Source organism: Lycium ferocissimum, chromosome 1, assembly GCF_029784015.1.
Source record: "Lycium ferocissimum isolate CSIRO_LF1 chromosome 1, AGI_CSIRO_Lferr_CH_V1, whole genome shotgun sequence".
Classification (NCBI taxonomy): Eukaryota; Viridiplantae; Streptophyta; class Magnoliopsida; order Solanales; family Solanaceae; genus Lycium; species Lycium ferocissimum.
In genome coordinates, this window is record NC_081342.1 from 12,548,572 (window position 1) to 12,567,946 (window position 19,375).

At 32.1% G+C, this 19,375-nt stretch overlaps 2 protein-coding genes and 1 non-coding gene across 3 annotated transcripts; 2 read left to right on the forward strand and 1 right to left on the reverse strand.

Annotated features, from left to right (window-relative positions):
- The first annotated feature begins 639 nt into the window (after positions 1-639).
- Positions 640-745, forward strand: LOC132031505 (U6 spliceosomal RNA). The gene has a single exon (XR_009408294.1). It is a non-coding gene; the product is annotated as a U6 spliceosomal RNA (small nuclear RNA).
- Positions 746-4,534: 3,789 nt separating this feature from the next.
- Positions 4,535-8,375, forward strand: LOC132048616 (zinc finger protein CONSTANS-LIKE 13). Its single transcript, XM_059439336.1, has 4 exons — positions 4,535-5,296; positions 6,347-6,559; positions 7,467-7,741; positions 7,865-8,375. Exons 1-4 carry the CDS (start codon positions 4,757-4,759, stop codon positions 7,974-7,976), a joined length of 1,140 nt encoding a protein of 379 aa, XP_059295319.1. The 5' UTR covers positions 4,535-4,756; the 3' UTR covers positions 7,977-8,375.
- A 2,350-nt stretch (positions 8,376-10,725) lies between these two features.
- Positions 10,726-12,700, reverse strand: LOC132062144 (CASP-like protein 1E1). Its single transcript, XM_059454780.1, has 3 exons — positions 12,672-12,700; positions 11,332-11,418; positions 10,726-11,065 (listed from the first exon to the last, which is right to left on the reverse strand). The coding sequence occupies exons 1-3, from the start codon at positions 12,698-12,700 to the stop codon at positions 10,726-10,728; spliced, it is 456 nt and encodes a 151-aa protein (XP_059310763.1).
- Positions 12,701-19,375: the final 6,675 nt, after the last annotated feature.

Consider the following 19,375-nt stretch of genomic DNA (forward strand, 5'->3'; position numbering starts at 1 on the left):
TCAATTCGCGGTTTGATTCGATTTTTAACTAGCTAAAATATCAAAATCTAAAGAATCGTGCACTTTTATTTATTTTTATGCATTTTTTTAGAACTTATATTACTACTATGGACACTAGCTAGTACCTTTTTTTTTTTTTTTTTTTATTTTCATTTTTTAAATCTCAAATTAAAAAAAGTTGGCGGGGTTATGAAAGTCAGCACAACTAGCTCATAACATTTACGTATTACATTATTTATAATTAAGAAATCCTCAAGGGGAGAAAACTCACGGTCATTCATCAACTATTTATTCTCAGTGAAAGATGATTACAAAATACATACAACGGAAAAACTAGATTTATATCAGCTGCCAAAAATCCTTAATCCAAGAATTTCTTGGGGTGTCCTCAAGGTTTATATCGCCAAGGCCTGCGGCCTCCTGCTTCGTCCATCGCAGGGGCTGCCGCCCCTTTCAGTCAGGCCCACTAACTTAATAATTTTTACATCATAGCTGATTCTAGGTGTGACATTTTATTATTTTGTCTGCAATTATGCCTCTGCCTTGTTATGAGGTTGTGCAAGCCACAAGCAGGAAAAACATAGAACAAGTCCTGCCCTCGAATTGCTGGCAACTTAGAAACATCATGAAGACTTGTGTGTCTCTCGGGAGATATCCGATAAAATTAGAACGATACAAAAAATTAATTTAGCATAGCCTCTACGCAAAGATAATACGTACAACTCGAGAAATGATCCAAATTTTCAGCCTGGAAAGAAAAAAATGATGAAGACTTGTCAAGAGTGACGCAGGGGATGATGCTATGTTTTTATGAAGAGTGTTCCCCAAGTACCAAAAGTGAAGTCTTAGTCATACACCAAGGTTATGTGTATGTGTAGAGTGTTCTACAAGTAGTACAAAAGTGAAGTCATAGTCACTGCACAAATGCTACATCAATGGAAAAGAGGTGAGGTGGTGATATTTCACTTTCCTAAGTAATGATACACATTTCTTGAAAAGATATTTAATTTGACAATGGGACCAAGCACCTTGACTTGCCGAACCTGCTCGAACTTGCTATTCATAGATTTTATTTTTATGTATTGATAGTGTAAAAGAATATATAGGGATTAAAAACACACCTCAAATATTATTTTTTTGAGTTTTTTAAACTATTAATTGTGAGAGTTTCATACCTAAACTATCACTAATGAGTTTGCAAAACACACCTCAACTATCAATTGTTCACTTTTCTTACCTAAATTATCACTATCTAATTTGCAAAACACACCTCATTAAACTGATAGTTTAGGTGTGTTTTACAAACTAGTTGGTGATAGTTTAGAGAGAAATGAATAATCATAGTTGAGGTGTGTTTTGAAACTAATTAAATAGCTTTAGATATGAAACTCTCACACCCTCGATACTATGTTGCAGCAAACTCAAAAAAGCGTGATACAAGTTACATTTTTGACCATTATATCATATAATTAAGATAATTTTTTAATATAAGTATTATACACCGTCATTATAAATATTATCTATATCATCGGGGCATAAAACATATTTTAAGGAGATTTATCTACATATATCTTTTAAATATCCTGTTAGTGTAAGAATTGTTTACAATTATAAGCTTAAAATTTAAACTCTTATAAGATAATGAGTTTAAATTATATACACCGTCAAGTATAAATGTCAAATTTATTACATTATCAGTCACAAAAAAATATTTACGTTTAAATCTCCTTAAAATGTGAAATTTGCAATGTTAAAATTAAGACATGTTACCTATCACAACATTTAAAGATAACCTGATATATATTGTGATAAATTTACATTAATAATATATAACTTAACTCTAAGATAATTACGTGTAAGTTTTCATGATGATAAATATTAATGATAACCTAATAAGGATAACTAATCTATTATGATCACAGATTAAACTATACTGGTAAAATAAAAATTATATTTACACTATCAATGTGTGACTTAATTCTCTATTACTATATATAACAAAAAAAAAACGTCCAATATATAAAGCACGTCCTAATTAGGGTGGCAGGGATCTAGTAGCTCAATTGGTTGGCTACCTGAACTCTCACCAATCCCCTTCCCTATTTTTCCTTTCCCTCCCCCCTATGTAATAAAAACATAAGTTAAAAAAAAAAAAAAGTCCTAATTAGGGTAGAAGAATATCGGATTGGGCTCCTCTCTATTTTCCCCAAGTTCTACCTTAGATTAGAGACACATGGCATGGGTTAGAATTAATGACTAAGATTTAATTGACTCAAACAAGGCCCTAACCATAGTTTATATAATTAATAACTTATCCATAAATATCGTAAAATACTTTCTCTCTCTTCCTATTTTAATATTTCATCTTTTTTTCAATCATGATAACTCTTTAATGGTGATATTTTCTAATATAGACAACTCTTTTAGAAATATACAATTACCAATTGAGTAATGGGGTCTATGTTATGTGAATTAGTTAGAGAGAGAAAAATCTTCTAATATATTTATGGATAAGTTATTAATTATGTAATCATGGTTAGGGCCTTATTTTAGTCAATTAAATCTTAGCCATTAATTTTAAACCATATTATGTGTCTCTAATCTAAAATAAAACTTGAGGAAAATGGAGAGGAACCCAATCCAAGATATCATGTGATCACGAGAAAGAGAGAGATCACTTACTAGTATGAATACTCGCTTTATTCTTCGCCCTCTTCGGCTGGTCGATAATGAAACGTAACTCCACCGACGTATAAAGAATTAATAGTTGGACCATTTATCATGTTTTTCTTTCCTTGTCTTTTAGCAACTTTGTATTTAGTGGAGGATCAATGTCAAAATCAGAAATCTATATTATGTAAGGATTAAAAAATATTACTCCCTCCGTTTCCAAAAAAATTGCCTTGTTTTCCTTGTAGTTTGTCCCAAAAGATTGACGCATTTTTATATTTAGAAATAATTTAACTTTATTAGATGATTTACAGCCATAAAAATAGCTAAAACTTATTTTGAACCACATATTCCTAAAGTTTTCCTTTATTTTTTAAATTTTATCCAAATCAAATTAAGATAATTTTTTTAAGACGGAGGGAGTAGTATAAAACTAGCATAGTTGAAACTTAAACTTGTGACTTAAAATAACTTTTGAATCCCACTTTGTTATTACAGTAGAATTGTTTCTTATGTCAAGGGGATTTGAGACTTCATATAAAATCAAAAATTTATTTTATCTTATTTGCGGAGTACAATTTTTAGACAAGACAATTCAACTGCCTTTGCTTTTACCACTTCTGTTTTTTAGACAAGACAATTCAACTGCCTTTGCTTTTACCACTTCTGTCCCTATGGAGGTGTAACACGAATCATGCAGCATCGGCTAAATAATTTAATGCTCCCGATATTGAAACACCGTACGAATGAGCGTATATGAGAAAAACAAGTATAAATAAAGTTAGATAGGGTATATTTTAGTACCCACATTTTCGAGGAACTAGTTTATATTTATCTTAATTTAATTTAATGGGAGTGAAAGTATAACTAGCACAAACTTCATGCACCAGATACACTTAAGTTTTGTATAAAAATTGACAGAACAAAGAAAGAATAGAAAATAAAGAATACTAATGCGCAAGGTCATATATATGTTGATTTGATTTGATCACCCCTATGTCAATTTCTCTTCCTTTGCTTCAACTCATGTATCTTAATTTTTTCGTTTACTCTCTTTGGGGAAAAAAAGTCACATTTTTATAAATAGTAAATTTCTAATTCTTATATTTTCATTTTACCACTAATGATACTTCTTTATAAGATTGACATGTAGGAGCGAGCCTAATTACTTAAAAGTTATGAATTCACGTATATATTCAATAGCTTGTTCCTAATTCTATATATGAATTAAAAAGTTTATTAAATATTTATAAATAGTGAACTCATGTGAATTATTATTGTATATTAAACTAAGACAGCTATAAGAACTCATAATATTCACATTCTGGATTCGTCTTTGATCACATGGCAAGTTCAAATCATAACATTCAAAAAGTGCTTTTGATATGTTACAAGTATTTTTAATTTAGGATCACAAGATTCAAAAGTATTTTTGTATACTTTTAAATCTTATGCCTAATCAAATTAAGATACCTAAAATAAAAGAAAATGAGTACTCCCTTTGTCCCAATTTATTATTGCATAGTTCGTTTTTGAGAGTCAAACCTTTTGATTTCTCACTGTGTCGTCGGACATGAAATTTTAAGTTTTTTGAGATAAAATTTACATATATAAAAAATGCGTAAAAAGTACTGTAGGCACAATTGACAATAAAATAATTAAAGAATATATAAGAAATCATAATTAAAAAAAAAAAAAAAACTCATCTAAATTTCGACATCCGAAATATGCCGTACAAAATTAAGACCATTTTTTTTTTTTTTTTTTTAACATCCCATGGTCAATCCCACGTATCCGGAGATATAAACAATGAAATGAAAGTTAAAAAAAAGAGATATTAATACGGCTATGAAACTATAGAAGATATCTCCAGATTCTCCACTCTTCTTGTGGCCCCAACACCCTTGTGAAAAGAGATAAGATTCTTGTGCCTAACAAGCTTTTCACAACCAATGGTGACCAAAAAGAGCCCTGCAACATAACTCATAAGTCACAACCTTTCCAATCTTCCAAGAAACTCCTTCCACCTATCTTTTTTACTGTTAAATAATCATCTAACAAAAAAAAGTCAAAGTACAAAATAAACATGACTGAACTCAAAGAGGATCAAGAAGATCAACAACCAAAAAACCAACGTCTCTGTGATTTTTGTAATGATAATATTGCACTTGTTTACTGTAGAGCAGATTCAGCTAAGCTTTGTTTTAGCTGTGACCGTGAAGTTCATTCTACTAATCAGCTTTTCACTAAACATACACGTTGGTTACTATGTGACCTTTGTGATACTTCACCAGCTTCTATATATTGCAGTACAGACAGTTCTGTTTTTTGTCAGAACTGTGATTGGGAATCACATAAACAACAGTTACATGAAAGGAGACCACTTGAAGGTTTTACTGGATGTCCTTCTGTAACTGAGTTGTTGTCAATTCTTGGTTTTGAAGATTTGGGAAAGAAAGAACTTTTGTGTGGTGACTACTCTTGTGATGGAGGTGTTGGTGGATATGGTTTCTCTGATTGGCTTGTTTGGGATACTCCTTCTGTTGTTAGTCTTGATGATTTGATTGCTAATAATGATTCTGTACCACCCAATTTTCAAGCTATTGGTGTTCCCCCTTTGCCAAAGGTTCTTACTTTTTATCCACTCTTTGTTAAGTTTTATAGTTCCTTATGGTATGTGATTGTTGTCCAAATTCAATTGGTTTGCTCAATTTCTTGAAAACAAAGAATATAACACATCGGTGACGGACGAGAACTCTAAGCTCCTTATAAGGCTTGGGCAATCCTCCGCTCTTTGAGCTAGCTTTAGGGGTGTGAGTTAGTTCCAATGCCCAATTTGACACCTTAATTTACTTAATCATGTCTTCCACATATCCCTGTGCAAGCCAGAAATGATAATGGATGGCGGTGAGACTCGATTTAAGTTTTATTAATACCATGTTAAATTTTGTGGCCAAACAGGAGCGAAGGGAGTGTGCCGGCTACAGGTTTGACCGACCCAGTAACTTTGATTCAACTCTCTATTTGTCTTATAAATTCATTGGATATTTACTTATTAACCTAGTAACTTAAGGAGCTTAGAATTCAGAACCTATAAGCTTCAAAACCTGATTTCGCCTCTTACCAGGCTCATTTCAAACTTTAAATTGTTAAGAGGGATCACACTTTAACTAAATTATGCCATTAGCATGTAGATATCTCCTTTCCCTTGCTCTGTTTGCACCATATGTTTCTATATGTGTCCTGAATCGCAATCATTTTTATTTAATGGATTTTGGATAGATTATTTATACATGTCAAATGATTGTTTAACATGAAATACAAAGTTTGAGCAAAAACTATTGGTTCTTCTGGCCTGTAGCTAAAGTGATGGCTCCTCCCATGCCTGTGCGAGCCTGAATGGGACAAAGACCGTGAATTTTACTATTATGATACTGGAAGGTGGTAAGACTAGGAACTTAATTCTAATATCATGTCAAATTGTATGACCAAAGTCATTGAAACCTCAGACTGTTAGGGAGAACACATTTTAATCTACTTAATTATGTCTTCGATAGGTAGAGATATATTTTCTCTTGCTCCTTTTTCACCATATGCTTCTAGTGGTTTCTCTAACAAAATAAACATTGGATTCTTACATGCTAAGGATTTTTCTCTAATTTATATTTGAAATCAGAACCGAAATGCTGCATGTGGGAAACACAAGGAAGAAATACTTTCTCAGCTTCGTGAACTATCAAAGTTGGAACCAAATTCCACTGATGAGCAAGATGAAACTGTACCAATTATAGGATTTCAATCTATGGAACCTGCCCAAATGCGTCAATCGGGATTAAAAGGTTCAGGTTTTATGCAGAACTCAGAGCAACATGTAGTTCCTTCGTCTGAGGTAAACCTTCTTTCCCTGCATAATTTCTTTTCCTTTCTATAGTTTAGGTCATTTCATTGTCTGTTGGTCCTCTTACTTGGCACAGTTCAAAAAATTAGAAAAGTTTATTTTTGATACCAAAAGGTGTATGGCAACTTGGCTAACACATTTATGATTTACCAAAAAGGAAATCAGAACTTATTTGTTTAATGTTATCTTAATATTGCTCTGAAGGAAATGAGAAATATTTACTTGTTGGCAGAAGTCTTGAAAAGAACTGCTACTTGTGTCCCTCCTTTTCCTGTATTTCTCATATGCTCAATCGTTTACTCGATAAGTGCATTTCTTGTGTTATGGCTCAGTGACTAGCCATTATGTGGCAACTTTTTCTACCATTTGATTGTCCATTGTCTGCATGACCAATTTTTACATCTTGTATGTTTCCCTATCTTTTTTCTTGGGAAAGAAAGCACGGTCCATTGTATAATTGTTGAGTGTTGAATTGTGTGACCATATGTCGAAAAGCTCAAGTTGTTGGAGAGGACACACTTTTAATGACTTAATTATAGTACTTGTATCTCAACATTATAAGTAATATCTCTTGAGCCACCCAATGGACTAGTTAAATTTCCACTTGCAAACTTTTATTTAGTTTTCCACATAATTTCCAGAAAGTGTTATGCTTAGTTTACCTGTATACATCTTTTTGCATATAGGAATGGGGGACACTCAAGTAATCCATTTCTAATTATCTAACTGTTACTATAGCATCTTCTATAGTTGGATCCGTCCTACAAACAGTTAATATTATCATCAATTGATAGCTTTGTGAACCGCAGTTAGCTGCATTCAACTTTCACATGGAAAATTATCTCAAATTTAAAGGAATTGTAGTAGTTGCAGTGTTGATCATGGTCCTTGCCTGCAGGGAAGTGGCTTTCATTGGTGTGGTGATACTGGCGAATTCGCAGATCAAGGCTTTTCTTCTTCCTTAGCAGATTGCTTCATTGAGACAAAGTGTTTACTTCCCGACAGAGATTCAGATGTTGGTGATACTTCCGGTGGAGCAAAGGAAGAACAATCTCATAATCCTCCTACTGCTGAAACATTTCAAATGGTACCTAAAGTTGCTCATCGAGAGTTAAACAGCCAAGAAAGAGAGACTGCCGTGTCACGGTACAAAGAGAAGAAGAAAACAAGGAGGTATATACACTCAGCTTTTTCATACGCTTGTAGGTTCAAAAGCAGTAGAGATGCTTCGTTGTCTTGATTGGTATTGTCTTTATCATATACTATCATGTTTCTTGACTGAGATGTTTTCATCAGATATGAGAAGCATATTAGGTACGAGTCAAGGAAGGCTCGCGCAGAAAGTAGGACGCGAATCAAGGGGCGTTTTGCCAAGATGGATTACAAGGATTCCTCATTGCATCAGTAGTGTAAGGTTATCATTTCCAAATAAGGTTGCAAAAGCAAACAATCTAGGACATTTTGCTGGATCATCGGTATACTGAATGAAGGTTTTGTTAATTCTGTCATGTGGACTGCAAATCTTTTGTCAGCTCGATCGCCGGTTCTATAGAGGCAATAGGGAGTCTTTTCTTTCAGCATGTGTTTATAATCATTTGTAAAGCTAAAGTTGATAAAACATGTAGCTTTCCTGATAGAGAAGGGAAGAAAGTGAGATTTAGTATAGATGTTTCATCTAGCTTGCTGTGGTATGTAGGCTTTTGCTGTTCAGCTCGTACCTCATTATAATGTCTAATCAAATTAGTCGACTTTTGCATTCTATGTTAACAGCTGGTTTGTATATTGTTAATTATTTTGTTAAGCTTCATTTTTTCTCTTCCAGTTGTATTCATTTATTTATAAAGAGGTCTACTTGTCTCCGTGCTTCTTTACATCGACATCAACCTCTTCCTCTCCTCTTCCTTCGGAGTAAATTTCTCAAAAGGTTATCGAACTTATTATCTTTCTACAAAGGTCATGTTTGTCACTATAAAATCGCTAAACTTATGCCAATTTATATCGGACTAGTTCATTAAATCCTGTCTGAAAGCCAAGTAGGCATGTCTAGTCAGTTAAAATGCCCATGTGGCTTTCCAAGTCAGCAGACATGTTGTGTGGAACATATCATGTGTTTTGTGACTCAAAAACACTGTCGCCTTTCCGTTCTTGTTTGCCATATGGAGCTTATCATTTCAGGGTACAAATCCTAATGGGCTTGAATTTTTCTTGCTCCCCCACTAACTTTTGACTTCTTAATATCCCCTGTTGGTACTTTTTGGTTATTTTCTTTCCTTAGCTTTTCTTTTTCCCTCTTTAAAGTAAAATTGCTTTTTAGAGTTGGCTTTTCCAATTGCATTATGTCTCTGTCTGACCTGTTTCTCGCTTTGAACTGAAATATGATCTTCTTTTAGTCGAGCGACATCTGATTAGAAGTTTAAAAATGAGTGAAGTGAGGGGCTTTAGAGGAAAAAAGACAATGAGCTTTTATTGGATTAGGGAGTTAAAAAGCGTCAGTTCTCATAAGGAGGCTTAATCTAACAGGGTAGGGCGCGGCCTATTCGTATTCAACGACAGGAAGTCTAAGCTTTGGATCCATCCCACTATATTCATTACTCCCTTTGTGACTATAGATGCAGACTTGATACAAATAAACTTTTTTGATAGTACGCTTATGATTAAAGATAACTCTCCTTATTAAGGAAATGTGCAAGAATCTTAAACGCTAATAAAATGGACCAGTGATAATACATAGTAGTACTATAATTGGAGTTGAAGTCAGTGAGTGCGGTCCCTATTGACGAAAAGCCAGTGCATTGCCGATGTTGCTGATAATATGTGTGGATTGTAATTGGCAATAGCTCCATTAATGGTAGGTGTATTAGTGTAGCTCATTAGATCAGCTAGTAAGCTTTTAAAAATTGCAATGCAATAGCTATGTAGCCTACAAGTATAGCTGACAAATAACATATATATATATATATTACTATTATATATAAGAGACAATCCAAAGAGTTTTGTAGTACTTAGTTATATTGTAACTAATTAGTTAGCTTGTCAACTAAAAAAGATTTGCTCCTTCAAATATTTGCCCTTATATTTGTTATTTATTACTTTATTTACCAAAATATGTTTTCAATAGATCAAGATATTTTCAAATCCTTTTTGGTAATACATGAACTTTTTGGAGGTGAGGTATGTATCATGATTTTTTCTATGTCTTATTTTTGCCCCTACATTATTTCTTTTTTTTTTTTTACTTGGGTTGCCACATCCAATATGGTACATATAATCTGAGCCCTTTAAAAATACTTGAAAAGTTGTGCATGGCGATGATGTTATCTAATAGAAATAGCTATGCACAAAGATAATCCAAAATGGTAATAATAATAATTTTAGAGAACTCATTGGTGCGCGGGCAGCTTCGATCATATTTTCTTAGTAATTTTAAAATTGCCATTAAATTTTTGTTGATCTTATTTTTATTAAAAAAGATTATTTTAAATATATAAAGGTTTAATGATGTAACACAATTATACAATAGAAAATAAATCGATAGAAAATAAATTTCAAAATCTGTCCTTAAAGAAAAAAAATGAGAAGGAATAAAATTATTAGATATATACGTCGCTGCACCAAGACATGATTTAATTATTTAAATTTAGCCAATGCTAATGTATTTGGGGCTATATCATAGTTATAATATTATTATAACACAAATTTAGAAAATTTATTAGATATATAAAAAAAAAAAAAAATCAATTCCTCACATGCATTTCTTGAAAGGAAAAGAAAATTTTTAATTAAGAAAAATTATTATTTTTCAAATATCTTTTAAATATTTTAAATAGTCAAGTATTGGAATTTATAGTAATTTTTATATAGTTTTTAAATATGTAAATTTTTAAAGACTTAAAGATTCTATGCCCGAATTCACTGTCAAAGTTAAACTGTTTGACTCTCGAAATTTAAACTGTGACACATAAATTGAAACTTAGTGATTACTTTATTACCTTGATCTTGGGTCCGGGCTCAGCACGGACTTCCCGACACTAGTGTGTATATATATATATGCTGCGTTGTTAATTTTTATGGACAAACTCCCAATTCTATTTCGAGACTCATCATAGCTCTTTTGGACTTAGAAATGCAGCACCCTTTTTATCTTTGGACATAGACCCTTAATAATTTAAAGTACTTCTGTGAAGATTCAAAGTGAGGAGCAACACCAGGCAAAGAAAGAAGAATGAACCAAGCATAGACATAGCAAGAGCAGCTCCCCCTTGGATGCAATAACAAACTTTGTGCCACTGAGTGTGAGGGTTGCCATTCAGTGCAATGAGTCCGACTGCAGCCGATGCTCCGTTGGCTGAAAAAAGTAGTGCCACCATAGTCAAGTCTAGAGCAACAACTAAGACAGAGCCTGTCCAATTTCTTCCTCTGCTTCCACCCATTAGAGCCTGAAACGCCGTAGATGTTGCTGCAAATGCACATGCCACCGCATTCACTATCACAAAGTACCTGTCAATGTCATCAATCAACAAAAGGTTTAACTTCTATGCACTGACAATTGTAAATAATTTTAATTATACAATTTTGTTATTAAAATGCTGATTACAGTTTAACTTCTATACACTGAAATTCCTGAACTGAGGGAAGGGAAGAACCCTTGCGCACTAAATAGGAGGACCCCAATGATCTTTTTTGATGCGCTGCAAGAGGAAGGTTTGTCGCGCAGAAATGTTATTTAAATGATGAGAACAATGCTCCATTGAGAAGAAGTTGACTTCTTCCTAGCAAGAGTGACAACTGATTCAATTGCCTCGCTACTCATTTGATTGAATATAGTTGCATGAGGCAATATAAGTGCTAACCTGATTAGAAGAACTGATAGCTTTGTAAGATGATAAAATAACTACCTACTAGCGATGTTTTCTTTCTATAATTTTGTAGTGAGGACTCCAAGACTTTTGGAAGCTGAACATGCTCAAAAAGATGTGTAAACCAAGTGAAAAAGATTATTACATGTAACCGTCTCTAATAAATGAAATTAGTAATTTGAAAAATAAGACAAGTTAATTGTGTAAAGCTAGTGAAAAAGATAAGTGCATGTAACCACCATCTATAACAAATGAAATTAGTAATCTGAAAAATAAGACAAGTTAGCGATGAGAAATAAAATTAAAAAAATACATTAGAATGAGGAGTTTGATGGAGCTTAACTGACTGAATCCATAAACCTAGCAAGTGGCAGTCTTGTATTTTTTTATTGAAATTTGGCCCTATAGGTAGGTATCAGCGGAACTTGCATAATATTGCGGATGGACAATATTAAAGAATATTAATCACATCAAATTGTGATGTGACTTATTTGAGCACATTTGACTGTATTTTAATAAAATTTCAATTGTTATTGTATTTTTAAAAATTAAATAAATGAATCATATGACAACCGAATAACTTTTGAATAAATATCATGATCATATAGTTTGTGATAAAACTACATAAATTATAATATGATGCAAAACAAATAAAAATACATTATAATAAAGTGAATATGTGTATAATGATCGTTATAGTTTCATTTTTAATTTGTTCATCATAATTATTAAAATCTTCAATTTTTCTACTTCATGAAAGAGCTAGTGTTGTTCGACATATACACAGATTCTAATAAATATCCCGCGTGAGATAATGGAATTCGTGTTATCATTATCATGGCAAAGAGATAATGCAATTGAGAAATATCTTCGGTTGAATCTATATCTATATATTATATATTATTAAAAAGAGGATAGTTTTAGGACAAAAGTTAGTTAGTTAGGTAATAATTAGTTACTTTAGTTATTATTTTGAATTTTAATTTAAAAATAGTTGGGGAGTTACCAAGTGAATAAAGTTAATAACTGCAAAAAGAAAATAAAAAAGGACAAACGCATGGAAAATTGGTTCCACCAGATCAGGATAATGGTCTGGAACTTCCAAACAGTTACTTAATTAGAATTTTATAATTTTGAATTTTATTTCTATTTGTATTTGCTTTAAGAAAAGGAAGAAAAAAAGATAAAGAAAAGAGAAAGGGAAAAAGACAAAAAGGCAAGGGGAAAAAAAGAAAAAAAAAACTAACCTGCGTGCACGTCTTTCACAAACACTCATCCATGGTTAAAAAATTTAAACTTTTAAAAAAATTTAACTAACCGTCGTCTATAACTTCCCCATTTCCCTCATAAATATCTTTGCCCATAAATAAAAGAATTGAAATAATATTGTACAATTAGAGATAACTACTAAGAACTGTATGACACCCAATTTTGTCCCTCCTTTATTCTAATTTATTTCTTGAGAACTTTCTAAATTTATTGACGAGTTAAGTATTTTATTTTCACTACTATTTCTACTACTATTAATATCATTATTAATCATAATTTATCATAATATATATATTATACGGAGTTCTTAAATTAGAAGCTTTTTAAAGAATTAAGACTGAAGGAGAAAAGGCCACAATTTTCGGACCAATAAAAACAGGCCCAATACAAACACATTATTCATCAATTCAACCCCTACATTTTCAGACCAGCCCAACAATTAAATCAGCCCAATACCCGTTCTACCCGACCCGGTCCAGCCCATAACTTTTCTTTTACCCTAATCTCTTTCTCTTTTCTTATCAGCCGCCTCTCTCATATGCTCTCTTCTCTCTTCTCTTTCTTTCACTTCTTTCCTTTTCTAAACCAAGAAGTAAAATCCTTTCAACAATGGCAGGTCCTTATTGCCCCATTTTCGTGCAATACACAGTCCCTCTCTCTCCTACCTCTCTCACCTCTTTCTATTTTCGAACAAAGGGTTCATTTGCGTCCAATAATGGCAGATTTCTGTCTACCTATTTTTATATACAAGTTTGCTTTATCTGAGCTCTGTCATTTGACAGAGAATCGAACCAATTTCAGAAATGTTGAAGCCGAATCACGTGAATTTATTGGGATTTCAACGGATCCATTTTGGATTCGTTTTTGCAAAAAACCTCGACCAAAAATCCCGCCCAAATCGAACCTCAAAACCCTAAAGTTCACCTATAAATACAATCTTGAGTCCATAGCCGAGGGGGTGGTTTTTCGATAGCAAAAACAACACTGCTAATAATAATCCTTACTCTCTACTTGCTAGCATTTCCATTCAATTCGCCAAAAAAGGAATACGAAACTTTAGTTCACAAAAATCCGCAATACTTTCATTCGGACTCGTTTGGCTCAAGATTCGGGTCTCTTCCTAATGAGAGAGTAGATTCGACGTCGTCGACGCCCCATTTCACTGTACGCAAAACAGGTCAGAAATTCTCCTTCTCACCGTGCTTTAAATTCTGTTCTACGTAAATCGATGTAGTTAGATTCGCCTAATTTAATATGATTCCGATTCGACGTGATGACTAGTTATTTCGCGAAGTGGTTTTAGTTGGAATATGACTAAGTGTTAATGTCGTTGGTTTGCTGCTTATTTAAACGGTTATCATGAGTTGTTTGGTTAAATTTGACGAAGTGTTAATCGTGTCAGTTTATTGTTTGCATAGTTGTTGTAATTGCCTAGTAAATACGATTATTGTTAATACTTGATTCTGGTAGTTTGTTGTTTACACAGTTGTCGTTGTTTAGTTATTATATGCATTCACGATGACTTAGGAAACCCATGTTTATAATTTTATTTCAGTGTAGTCCCTGTCCATGATTTTATTTTAGTGTGTTCTGACAATGAATGTTTAAAGCATGAATATGATAATGCCTTGGTTCATATTTCTATATGCTACTGTCTCGGTTTATAGTTTCTTATGGAAGAAGCATGTTCTTAATTCTCTGTTGAACGAATCTCATCACAACCTTGTGCATATGTTTCGCTTTTGTCCTGCTCTCATTTCCTTTCCGTCTAAGACATCATATTATGTGATAGGAAGCATGTATGACTTTACCTGATTCATCTTAATCTGCCAATACCTTAGTTTGGTCTAGAAACATATTTATGGTATCTTAAGCCTGATGTGCTATTTAAGTTAGTCAGTTCAGTTGACACAGCATACTTGCCTTAGTCTAAGTTTGTATGTTTTAAACCTGAAAATTCAGTCTATTAACATGCATGATCAGTCTATTTAATCCTTTCTAGTTCAAGCTACTTATATGTCGGTTTTCGTAAGCATGTTCATATTAGATTCACCCAGTCAAGCATATCTATGCCCTAATTCAGTGTTGTTAATGCTTTAGCTAAAGTTTAAGCAGTTAAATTAAAATGATAGCATGGTCTTTTTGCCACGTATGCGCGATCTGTGTTTTGGTTCCGATGCATAGAACAGCAAACAAACTTTTGTTACTGCCTGCCAAATGGTGGAGCATTTAAATTAGGTTGCTGCACTTTTGAATTGCTATTTGGCCAGAATACCTGCTGATTGTTGGTGAAGACTATTGCTGTACTAACATAAGTTGATGTTTTCTTTTTTTTGAACACAGTAGGAGAATATATCAAATGAATTAATCTTTGTTTTTCTCTAGCTAAAGTAACCAGATTAATGTACTATTGTTTGTTTCCCTTCCTGTGCGTGCTTGCTGCCCATTTCTTCTTTTTATACATCCTTATGAATGTGTATACATGAGATATGTCTAAATATACACAGTTTATACATAAACTACTGATTTGTAGTGAGTTATATTTGACATGTTTTAGCTTCATTTGTTGATCGTATACTAATCACTTTTCTTTTGTTTCTTTGCATGACTATCGCATACGAGTCGCTCGGACTCGTCTCCTCCCGCATTTGGCGTTGGGCTAAAAGCCCAACATAACTCCTCCTGTGTCAGCCCAATCCGCAACCAAACAAGAAAACAAAAAATCTGGGCCAAAGCCCAATAGGCAGGAACAGCCCGCAGCGTCAACATAAAGAAAGATACTGGGCCGAAGCCCAATAACATGAACAGTTCCAGCAGTTGGGCCCTAATACATGGGCCAAACCCATTTACTCTTTACTCTCTTCCTTATTTTTATTGTTGTGTATTTCTATTTGCTTTGTATGACTAACATTTTATCTTTTTAGTAACTTAGATAAATTCCAGACATTTAAGGGGTTTAGTTTAGTAATGAGTAGTTAATTCCACAAGTTACATTCACTTCTATTTTATTCCAAACTAATTACAGTATCTATAACATTTATTTGAGAAATTGATTTTTTTTTTTTTTTTTTTTTTTTTTTTTTTTTTTTGGCATGACTCTATGTTTTAAGCTAAAAGAACCAAAATTTACTCTTATTATCTTAGAACACTCGAAATACATATTTGTTAAAACATTAATATTAATCTTGCAATAACTCTTTTAAACTTGCTAGTAGGCATAAGCCACTTTCCAAGTAAATACAAACTTTACACACCCCGTTTCTTTTAATTTATGTATAACTAAACTCTTTTATACAATCACTATTTTTCTATAAGTTTTATTTTAAACAACATTCTACTTCTACCTATAACTTTAACAATATTTTCAAGATTATTTTCTTAAATATTTAAAATATTATATCTACACACTTAGCCTAATTAACTATTAAGTCCGGTCGGATTAATCATTATTAATGGAACTTAGAGGATGCCTAATACCTTCCCTCTAGGTTAGTTGAACCCGTACCTAGAATCATTTGGTTTCGTAGACTTTTAAAACAAATCAACTTTAGATAATAACTTTAATCAATCTTAGGTGCCCTAATTCACCGTAAATAATTAGGTGGCGACTCCTAACTTTAAATAACCCCGGAATTACCCGGATGTTGTAAACTATTTTGACCCTGGTTAAAATAGGGTATGACAGAACCTCCACTACCCAACCAATAGCTTTCCTCAAACAACGTGGAGCCTCCTCACTTTCATCACATACTAATAAACCAGCGAATTAAACTTCCCTTCAATCTCATGTAATACAACCATCAATAATGTATCTACTCATCATGGCTTCGTCAACAATGTCTTTCACAACAAATGTTATTTTCTAACCTCTCTTTTATTTTCTAACCTCTCTTTCTCTTTTGTTTCCGAGTTTCCCTGTCTTTATTTTATATCCTAGACTAGATCACTTTTATATACCTTAAGGATTTGCATGTTAAAATTTGCATTATTTTTCTCTTTCGTATTGGTTTTGGTGGTGATCCTCCATCACCATGCTCTTAGGTTTCAATTTTCGTTGATGATTTAGAAGTTAATGAGAAAGGTATTACCACATCATATTAGTGACAAAAAACCTGGGAATTTAGTACAAGTAATTTTAAAATGTAGTAGTGGAAGAAGAGTACTGATCATTCACTCTGTGCTAGGTTTTTGTTCGTAGAGTATAGCATATATTGTATGCAACTACGTACTAATTGGAGAAAAAGGAGAATGCAAAAAGAGCCTTCAGTTATGTGACCTTTGGTATTTAAAGTGCTGTTTTGTGTCTTTTTAAATGTGACAATTTAGTCCATTTATTTCTTTTGCATGTAATCAAGAAAGAGTCTCTTTATTAGCAGCACAAGTGAGGACATTTTTTGTCCCAATTTCTTCTTGTAAAATTTGTTATTTGTTATTAGTGTCTGAGATGTGAATCATTTCTATACAGAATGAGCTGTTTCAATTATTTCTACAATTCGTTTATGTATATTAGATATCACTTAAAGTGTCTGTTATTTAAATCAAAATTTTGGTGAAAATTATTACCTAGAAAATAAATACTTATGAAGATATTGTCTAATATTGGCCAGATATAGAAGTATTTTGATTTGATTTAAATTCGTCCAAATAATATCTCCAACATAATTTGCACAATTGAGAATAAATTGATTAATATTCATATATACTTCTAGAATTATGGTTTATTATTAGATGAATGTAAATAAAATAAAAATAAAAAGATATTATCTTAAGTCAAAATATATCAAGTGTTCTACGTATATAAATTACGATAAATCCAGCAACACTCCTTGGTTGTTAATAAATTTACAATTTGAATTTGAATAGTCAAATGTGAAATCAACAGCTCCGAATTGGATCAGTTTCTCCTACAAATAAGTGCTTGGGCCACTAAAATCCTGCCTAATGATATCTACTATCTAAACTTGAGTTGTAAATCATTATTGTTGTACTTAGCTGCAATTTGAATTTGATTTAAAATTTGAACTTTCTTCTTTTTAAAATTGAAGATAAATGTATTTTCTTAATTCTTTATCATACTAATCTGCAATTTAGATTTGAGTTGGAAAATATATCTTTTATGAATTTAAATTGAAGATGATTATCTTTTAAATGTTTTATCATTATCGTACTTATTTGTAATTTGAATTTGAATTTGAATTTTGAAATGAACAGTAAATATTTTATGGATAAACCTAATCTTTCTTCAGTCCACTATTTAATATGGAATTACATCATTAAGTTTGAATAGCTTTTCCTTTTTGAGGACTTAGTGGAAATCTCATTTCACCGAATTCATGTTTGTTTTTGTGATTATACATTATGTTTTTTGGAAAAATGAGTTTAACATGTCGTCATCCTCTATTCTTTTACGTGTTGATTTCTCAGATGGTTACTCAACTAATACTTACTATCACAAAGAGTCACCTTTCTCTTTTATTTCAATTTTTTGTAATAAAGAAAGTGACTTATTAAGATAATAAGTATTAGTTGAGTGGCCATCTGAGAAATCAACTCATTCTTTTGTTGATATTTGTCTATCATTTGATTTAGTTCAGTTCGTTTTGTGAATAGCCTACAATCTGCTTCCTTTTGAAAGCTCCATTTCTGATGCAAAGTTATAATATAGCGCGTGAATTGTAGCACACTATTTGTAACGGTCACAATAAATTATATTACAGTATATCACATAATTTTAAACATTCTTTTTTTCTTCATTCAGAAATTGTGTTTGTATAATTCAACTACTTAGCATGAAAGTGTAAAATTAAAGAAAAAGGGTGCAATAAGGATCTCTAACCTTTCCTTTTATTTTTTGCTCTAAATCTCTAATTACCTAATGATGCAGGAACAAGCGCTAACAAGGTGTTTATGAAGAGAAGAGCGTTGAAGAAGCCTTTTACAAATTATAAAGTAAGCAACTTCCTGTTGGTTGTCTTTAATCTTTATCTTCTAATTTACTGAATTATACCAATATTAAAAAACAAATGTTATCATCGATAGAAAATATTTAGTATCGACACATACTATTAGTTTGCTCATATGCAACTTAAATGAGACCCTAATTTTTGCTTTAATATTTATTTGTGCCATTAATTAGATTTAGATGGTTTTATATGGGTAGTGATTTCAACAACCTGTTGACACCCAATTTTATCCCTCCTTTATTCCAATTTATTTCCTTGGGCTTTCAATTTTATTGATAATCTAAATACTTTCTATTCACTACTATGTTATTACTATTGCTGCTATTATTTGTAAGTATCGTTACTTTATTATAATTACTATTTTATATTACCCTCACATTACTACCTATTTATTACTTGTTAATCATAAAGTTAAGTTAGATAATATTTCTTACTCTGTTATTACATTATCTATATATTTATAGTTTTGCTGTTATTAGTAAATTAGTAACATTGAATTATATCCTTATTACTATTAATTACTAATTGTGTGATTATTACATGTACTTTCCAAGTTATAAATTTCTATAAAGAAGCATGAGGAATTGGATTAGAATATGGAGAAGACCAACAATAGCCATGAGATGGCCCAAATTCGGATCCCAGCAGCCCACATTTTACCTTCAAAATCAGCCTACTATTTGAAAACCAAAACTCTTTTCAGATCAGCCCAATTGGCC

Excerpts from the sequence above, each read along its gene's own strand:
- LOC132048616 (XM_059439336.1), top strand. The coding sequence starts at position 4,757 with ATGACTGAACTCAAAGAGGATCAAGAAGATCAACAACCAAAAAACCAA. Across the intron at positions 5,297-6,346 it reads GTGTTCCCCCTTTGCCAAAG|AACCGAAATGCTGCATGTGG; the intron begins GTTCTTACTTTT and ends ATTTGAAATCAG. Across the intron at positions 7,742-7,864 it reads GAGAAGAAGAAAACAAGGAG|ATATGAGAAGCATATTAGGT; the intron begins GTATATACACTC and ends TGTTTTCATCAG.
- LOC132062144 (XM_059454780.1), bottom strand. The coding sequence starts at position 12,700 with ATGAGTGTTTGTGAAAGACGTGCACGCAG. Across the intron at positions 11,419-12,671 it reads TGTGAAAGACGTGCACGCAG|GTTAGCACTTATATTGCCTC; the intron begins GTTAGTTTTTTT and ends TCTTCTAATCAG. Across the intron at positions 11,066-11,331 it reads GTCACTCTTGCTAGGAAGAA|GTACTTTGTGATAGTGAATG; the intron begins GTCAACTTCTTC and ends TGACATTGACAG.